General features: G+C 45.1%; 1 protein-coding gene across 3 annotated transcripts; it reads left to right on the top strand.

The window, feature by feature from the left end:
• The first annotated feature begins 1,530 nt into the window (after window positions 1–1,530).
• GLRX2 (glutaredoxin 2) lies at window positions 1,531–6,658 on the top strand. Of its 3 annotated transcripts, none has more exons than XM_073356722.2 (4): window positions 1,531–1,616; window positions 2,992–3,055; window positions 4,850–5,026; window positions 5,725–6,658. In XM_073356722.2, the coding sequence occupies exons 2-4, from the start codon at window positions 2,993–2,995 to the stop codon at window positions 5,869–5,871; spliced, it is 387 nt and encodes a 128-aa protein (XP_073212823.1). In that variant the 5' UTR covers window positions 1,531–1,616; window position 2,992; the 3' UTR covers window positions 5,872–6,658. The 3 variants fall into 3 exon arrangements, with proteins under 3 accessions (XP_073212823.1, XP_073212822.1, XP_073212824.1); XM_073356721.2 differs by lacking the exon at window positions 1,531–1,616 and adding an exon at window positions 1,839–1,937; XM_073356723.2 differs by lacking the exon at window positions 1,531–1,616 and adding an exon at window positions 1,970–2,545.
• The last annotated feature ends 928 nt before the right edge of the window (window positions 6,659–7,586 follow it).

Here is a 7,586-nt window from a genome sequence, read left to right as displayed (position 1 = left end):
CTGAGCAAGAGAGAGAGAGAGAGGATGCTGGTGGCCAGAGGAAAGCCCTTTGAAAAGTCTGCAAACACAATGCAGTCTCCTTTGGCTGAAGGTACACACCCAAAATTGCTCAATTCAGTCTGTAGTTAAGAAGTAATCTTGGATTTCTTGCTGATGCTAAGCTCTCATACAGAAGTATCTGAGAGTGACTCATTCTATCATCTCCAATTGCTAGAAGATGATGTCCCATGTTGGTCAATGATGACCTGGCCTCAGTTATTCATTCCTTCATCAGCTGAACTACAGAATGTGATATACCTGGACATGAAGTCTTCAGCACTCAGGAAACTCCAACTAGTATACACCACTGCACCATGTCTTCTCAGCAAGATAGGCTGCTGCAAGCATCTCATACCTCTCCTCTCTAAATTGGCTTCCCATAGAATACCAAATAAAGTTCAAGGCCTGATTTTCAAAGCATGACATGGCCTGAGCCCAGAATATCTAAAAGACCCCTTCAGCGCCAGGGAGAAGAGTGCTGACAACTTGCTCTTGTGGCTCTATAAATAACAGGGGTAAAACTTCATGCAAGAAACAGAACTTTACCAGTGTCCGGGTATGTCTACACTAGAAACTTAAATTGACCTATATTAGGTCAGTTTACAGTCACCACATTAATTACTGTGGTGGTGTATGTCCACACTACCCTCCTTGGTTTGGTGGTGTGCGCTCTCACAGGGAACGCTGCCACCAACCCAAGAGAGGCAGCGCAGGGAGCTGAGAGATCTCTTGTCTCTGCTGGCAGCTCCCTGGTTTCCGGGCAGGATCCCAGGTTCCGGGCAGGCTGCCTCCTCCCTCTGCTCCCTGTTCCTGGCCAGGAGCTGCGCAGCTGGGGCTTCTCCCTTCCCCATTCCATGCCAGGAGCTGGGGGAAGCCATCCAGGGCTTCTCCCCTCCCCATTCCCCACTGGGAGCCAGGGAAAGCCACCTGGGGCTTCTTGCCTTCGGGGAGTGGGCTCCCCATGCCTGGCTTCTTGCGCTTGGTCCTAGCTGGGAGTGGGGAAGGGTGGGGGGAAGCTGTGTGGGCTTCTTACCCTGGCTCCATTCTCTCCGGGCTTCCAGGGGAGCAGGGGGCAGCTGAGCTCTAGTTGCCTGGCTTTCTTGTTAGTTTCAGGGCTCCTGCCCTGAACTTGACAAGACAGCCAACAGCCAATGAAAGGGATGCAGTGTCTGCAGTGATACACCTAACTACACAGACATAAGCCTAATGCCTCTGGGGGCGGTGGATTTATGATGTTGGTGTAGTAGGCACTTACATCAGCGGGAGCAAGGCTGTCATGTAGACATAACTAGGTCGAGGCAAGCTGCCTTATGTGGACCTCGCTGTGCAGTGAAACCAACCCTAAGACAGTGGAATTAACTCCCCCAAGAACCATCACAAACCTCGCCACCTTCTGCTCCCTGGGCCAAGGCGTTTCTCTGACACCAATACATAAGAATGTGGGTTAACACCTAACTAACCCCTCCCAAAACAAGCCACTGCACTGTGCCCACCTCTCCCCCAGGGTACAGGAGCGCGCAACCACGGCCGACAGACGTGCCTCCCGTCGCTTAATGCAGTAGCAGAAGGCGGCTGAGGTACCATGGCCAGGGAGAGGGACATGTTGGGGGGCGGGTTGTGGATGAAGGAGGTTGGGGGAGCCCAACAAAGGGCTGCCAGGAGCGGCGCAGGGACTGCTCTCCCGGGCCAGCGCTGTGGGATCGGGGCTGCAGCGGGCGGGGCGGTCCCTGGGCTCCGAGGGACGCTGCGCCTGCCGCGGGGACTGGGGGCCGCGCGAGACGCGGGCAGGCAGCGCGGCGGGCAGCCCAGCTCGCGCAGGAGGCGGCCGGGCTCCTCCCCCGGCCCGGCGAGCTCATGGCCTTGTGGGGAGCCCTGCGCGCCGCCGGCAGCCGGCTCAGGTCCGTGCGGCGGGGTCGGGGCCTCGCACCCACCTGAGTCCCCGGGGAAGGGCGGTCCTGGCCCCGCCCCCCCGTGCGGTCGCCCGCTTGCACCGTGCCCGCTGCGGACTGCCCCACTGTCACCGACCCCGTGGGGTCGCCGCCGAGCAGGGGGTGCGGCCCGCTCCCAGCCTCGCCGCCCATCGGGGCAGGGCAGGGCAGGCCAGGCCGTGCGCTGGTGCCGAGCCGCGCTCAGGATCCGCTCCCCTGGTGCTGGGCACTCCGAGCCCGGCAGGGAGCGAGCCAGGCCGGCTGAGCCTGCCAGCAGCTGGTCCGCCGGCTGCCGACCCCCCCCCCCCCCCACGGGGTCTGCCTGCCCCACGGCTCTCAGCAGCTCCGCCACATCTGGGCAGATAACACAGCCGAGCCCAAGGCAAATGGGGGCCATGCCCCCCCAACCGCCCGGGCATACCAGTACCGGTCTGGTCTCCTCTAGCACTAGGAGAGTTACACTGGTATAGTAAACTGGGGGAGGGAGATTGAGTGGTGTTGGTGTGTTAAGGATAAAGTTACACCGCTCTAATCCCTAGCACGCAAACTAGGACCACTGCAACTGCATCCTGGCTAGGGTGGGTTTGCCGCTTTAATTACACCAGCATAATTAAATAAGCAAAACATTCTAATGTAGATAATCCCTTCGTTAGGTGGCATTTTAAAAAGGAATGTTTCTGTAATTCACTTCAAACTAATGGCTGCCCTGCAATGCCAAACCCTGCAGAGACAAGATCTTGGGAAACCAGTGGGTTTCTGATGTATGATAGACTGAGTCAAGCTGTCTCTGTTCTGGGCACTTTGCCGATATGTAAAAATGGACAGTTTTTGCCTCCAAGAACTTTCAGTCTTGAACTAGACCTTAGTAATTAGAGTTTAAAGAAACCAACATATAATAGGTTGAGGGTAGTGAAGTTGTTTTGACAGAAATCCTTAGTATCATATTTAAAATAACCTGAGGAGAACCATAAAAATGATTGTTTTTCAAAAAGAGGTTTTATACTTCTAACATTTTTGTTTTTAGAATGGGAAATAATCCATCTACTTCAATGGGATTGTCTAATGCTGCTACTGTGAACAAGATCCAGGTAAATAAAGGGGTCATTTATTATTCAGAAAGAATTATTATTTCTAGCCTTTGAAAAATGGATAGTAATTTACTAACTTTTTTTTCTAATCAGTACAAGGATTGTTTTTTTATGACATAAGTCTATAGAATCTGATCTGTAAACTTAGTCCAGTTAATAATGTATTATGCTTTTGAACTTCAGTTCTGCAATCTAATCCATGTGGGCAGACCCTTATACTTTCAGTGTCCTGTTTAAATCAGTTAAGTTCAGCACTGGTGTCATTATTGAAAGATGATGTCAGGGGAGGGCTAAACCCTGTTAAGCCTATTAATTAAGCAATATCTCGGGTTTAGCTCCAGTAAAGTAATAGTCTTACATTTCTGGAAAGAACTTTATCCTTTTATCCACATTCATCTTTTGACTACACAGCCTATCAGACCTGCATCATTTTTACCTTTAGGTGACTTATCACAGCCATCTTACCCACAGCTCTGTTATGTTTTTGGGGATACTTGGAAGGGTCCATGCTGTCATGCCAGACCCCTACAGTGTTCTGTTCCTGGGGGTTTGTCATACCTTGTGTATGGTCTGTCTTAATATCTCTTTGGAAGTGTCTTCCTTGGACCACCCTTGCATTTTATCACCCAAACAATATAAAATGACACATGCACATTATGTTAAAAATACATTATTAAGGTTGCAAAATCAAGAACTCAAGTCAGGAAACATCAGAATTAAGGTAGCCTGCCCCTCTAACTGTTGAATGTCTTTTGGAGGAGAATGCACTTTAGTGGTCCCTTGTGCCCATTACCCCCCTCAAGTAGGGGCCCCTTCTCATCCATCTTTTACAATTTGTCCCTGTGCCAGTCCTCTCTCTTCCACGCTCCTGGCTTCTCATCCCTCGCCCTTTCTCCTCACCCACCCAGTCTCCACTCCTCAGGCTTCTCATCCAAGTTCTACTCTCCTTGTCCCACCAGTCCTAGTTTCCCCTCCAGCTCTTTGTGCTAGTCTTCTTGCCTTGCTTCATGGTCAGAAGGAGCCATTGTGAACAGTTAGAATGATCTCCTACATAACACAGGCCATAAAATATCCCTGAATTAAATTCTTGTTTGAACTTTTAGAAGGGTATCCAGTGATGGAGAAACTACCACAGCCCTTGGTAACTTGTTCCAGTGGTTAATTACCCTTGCTGTTAAAAATGTATGCCTCACAGAGGTAAAATAACACCTCTACTCATATTCACTATTCCTCTGATTCATCCAAGAATTGTATTAGCCCTTTTGGCCCCAGTGTCTCACTAGGTGCCAGAGTTGAGCGGATTATCCACCCCCCCCAATCCTTTTCAGACTCTCCTCTTCCCAGGATAGAGTCCCCCGTACTGTAAGTACAGCCTACATTCTTTGTTTCTAGATATGAACTTCACATTTGGCCGTTTCAAAACACACATTGTTTGCTTATGCCCAGCTTACAGAGTGATCATGATAGCTCTTTAACAGTGATCTATCCTCTTCATTATTTACCACTTCCCCAATCTTTGTGGCTCTTGCAAGCTTAATCAGTAATGATATTTTGTTTTCTTCCAGCTGATAAAAAATGTTAAACAACATAGGGTCAAGAACTAATCCTTGTGGGACCCCACTGGAAACACCTATTTATAACTTTTGGTAGTTGTTACCATAATGAAAAGACAAAACATATTGCCTTTGTCAAAGTCTTTATCTGTAAGAATGTGATAAATTAATTAAGTAAATTAGTACCCATGTGCAGAATACATTGACTCAACCTTTTTTTTAAAAAAAAAAAAAAATACAGGAAACCATTTCGGACAACTGTGTAGTGATTTTCTCTAAAACAACATGCACCTACTGCAAAATGGCAAAGAAACTGTTCCAGGATATGAATGTAAATTACACAGCAATAGAACTAGACATGTATGAAAATGGAAGCCAGTTTCAAGACATTCTTCATCAAATGACTGGCGGCAGGACAGTGAGTACATCTTTTCAGCTGTAGTAACTAAAATAGATGGGGGCTAATTCACTGAAGCACTAGCTCACCAACTGTGACCTCATCAGATCTTGTGTGCTTGCTGCATTGAACCTTATACATGAGCTACTAAGTAACACACAAGGTGCTTCAGGAAGCTGTAGTAAAGGTTCTGTAAGGTATCTCACATTCCTCATGGTACTGACATACCACTCCAAAGTTATGATAGTTACTGTACTGCTCCTCCTGCTGTCTTTCAGATGAGATTTTAAACAAAGGTCACATCAAAGACACAAAATTGAAATTCATCAGGAACACTTTTTGCTTGGGTAAAAGTGTTAGCCCCAGTATCCTAGCAACTTTGGGAATTACATTCTGTCTTTGTAACAAGTCCCTGTAACTTCATTTGAATCAAGTGTTTTTTCACTGCATGTTCTAAACCCATGTGCAAATGATATATCTTACTTTTAAGGAGAAGGTGCAGTGATGCCTCTGTTTAATGTAAAGCATCTCGGGACCTCTTTTATAGAAAGTTATTATGGAAATGTAAGACTGTCCACTAATATGGTGCATCAAATAGGAATGCTAAGCTTTTACGTACGTGCTAAGTTTATGTGGCACTGCGGCAGCATGCATAATCACACTTGGTTTTTATCCTCCCTCCAACAAAATAACGAATGTAATTTTCATATACTTAACAGGTTCCAAGAGTGTTTATTAATGGGGCTTTTATCGGAGGTGCTACGGATACTCAAAGGCTTCACCAGCAAGGCAAGCTGCTTCCATTAGTTCATCAATGTCAAATGAGAAGAGTGAAAAATTCTGATCTGCCATGTGGCCTACCATAGCCTTAGTTACGAAAGTGCCCCTAATCTAGATGTTGGATACCTAATATCCATCTTTAGGCTTCTAAATAAATGGCCTGACTTTCAGAGGTGCTGAGAACCCACAAGGTCTAAAATTAGGCCATTTGTTTGGGGGCCTAACTCTGAATTTAGGTGCCAGTTGTTAAGCACCCAAACTTGAAAATGTAGGCCTATGTGTGCAGCATGGTCTACTAACCTAACTAGGGTTTGGAGCGAGTAAATCGTCAATTTGAAATCATTTATCTAACACAGACATTACGGCCTTGGGCAATACTTAAACCCTCCCTGCCTCAGCTTCACCGTTCATAAAATGGAAGTAAAAACAATTACCTACCTCACATAGCTTTTGTGTGGATTAGCTAATATTTTTGTTACAGTGCTTTGGAGACATAAAGGACATGTTTTAAATATGTTAAAGTGCTACACGAGGTTCTGTGAAATAGGTGACAAACACAACTCGTGAAAACTTGCACTGCTTATCACCTTCAAGACATTGTAGTATCCTATTGATTGTAATGTGAGTTGGTTTGCTAAACTTTCTAGCTAATTTTACTGTAATTGTGTTGGAACAAAAGATGACAGTGCAATTTAGTGTTTCCTATAGAATCAAGTCAGTGCTAAAGATTGATTCTTCTTTGTTCAATTACGTACACGGAAGACACTAAAAAGAACCAGTTAATGTTTATTTATATGAAGTCTGCAGTTACTGAGATTTTAATTACATTTCTGTAAATGTAAACGCTCTGTTATTAAAGACAGATCATGGTAAGCTACAGTAGTTGAGTTTTTCTTACAGTTCTGTATATACTCTCAAGTAACAGTTGGAAACTTACTTTTTTAAGCATAATGTTAAGTTCTAATCACTTTGAGACACTTAACAACCAGTCTGTTCTGTTTCATTAATGTAGTTAGTACATCTGCTGCGAACTCCCCTGCCAATTTTAGTAGTTTTACAATTATTCTCTGTTTTTTTTAAATGTGGTGAAGGTCCAACATACACGGTAAAAGCGAATCTGACTATATACAAATATATAAGGTAAACAAAGCTTTGTCTAATCGTTCAGGCACTGTAATGTTACATGTAACTATAGTAAGTAGATTTTATATAGAAATATGATGTTCTCTGTCCATCTGTGTTCAATTGTCTGTATGCAATACATATGTACTTTTAAAAATATAAGTTAAATACTGACTCACAGTTCCTGTGTGTAACTTTGAAATAAGCGTTTTTTTTCCCCCCGGCTGTGCTTTCCATCTAACTTTTTCAGGCCCTGACATATCTCACAGCTATTTACTTACTACTTAGAAGTCAGCATGCAAGATTGGGGTGGTCTACCTCTGGTTCTGAGACAACAGCTCAGATGTCACATGTGCTGCCCCGAGCTTTTCCAGCAGTAATGTGATATTCACTTGTCATTTCCTCCACTCCCCTATCACATTCTGTCGAGAGAGCTAATACTTTGTTTGCTGCTTGGAAGAGCTTTGAGCAGTCCTGGGGGACTGAAACAATCTGTCTTTAGTCAGGAAGACAACATTGCTTCAGTTTATTCAAATTCACCTCACAATCATATGGGCTAGAAACTTAAAAAAAATAAAATAAAAAAAAATAAAAAAAAATAAAAATCTGAAAACAGATGGTTTAGGCCTCTTCAAGTGCCAGGAAAAGCCTCACTTATCAGTTGCAAGTAGATTTTAAG

The sequence above is a fragment of the Lepidochelys kempii genome, chromosome 8, assembly GCF_965140285.1.
Source record: "Lepidochelys kempii isolate rLepKem1 chromosome 8, rLepKem1.hap1, whole genome shotgun sequence".
Taxonomy (NCBI): domain Eukaryota; kingdom Metazoa; phylum Chordata; order Testudines; family Cheloniidae; genus Lepidochelys; species Lepidochelys kempii.
Note: the sequence above shows the minus strand (reverse complement) of the source record. Positions and strands in the feature narration are given on the sequence as shown.

Bases quoted from the DNA above. Each gene is read 5' to 3' on its own strand.
- GLRX2 (XM_073356721.2), top strand. From the start codon at position 1,894: ATGGCCTTGTGGGGAGCCCTGCGCGCCGCCGGCAGCCGGCTCAG. The intron at 3,056-4,849 runs GTAAATAAAGGG...AAAAAAATACAG, and splicing joins CTACTGTGAACAAGATCCAG to GAAACCATTTCGGACAACTG. The intron at 5,027-5,724 runs GTGAGTACATCT...TATACTTAACAG, and splicing joins AAATGACTGGCGGCAGGACA to GTTCCAAGAGTGTTTATTAA.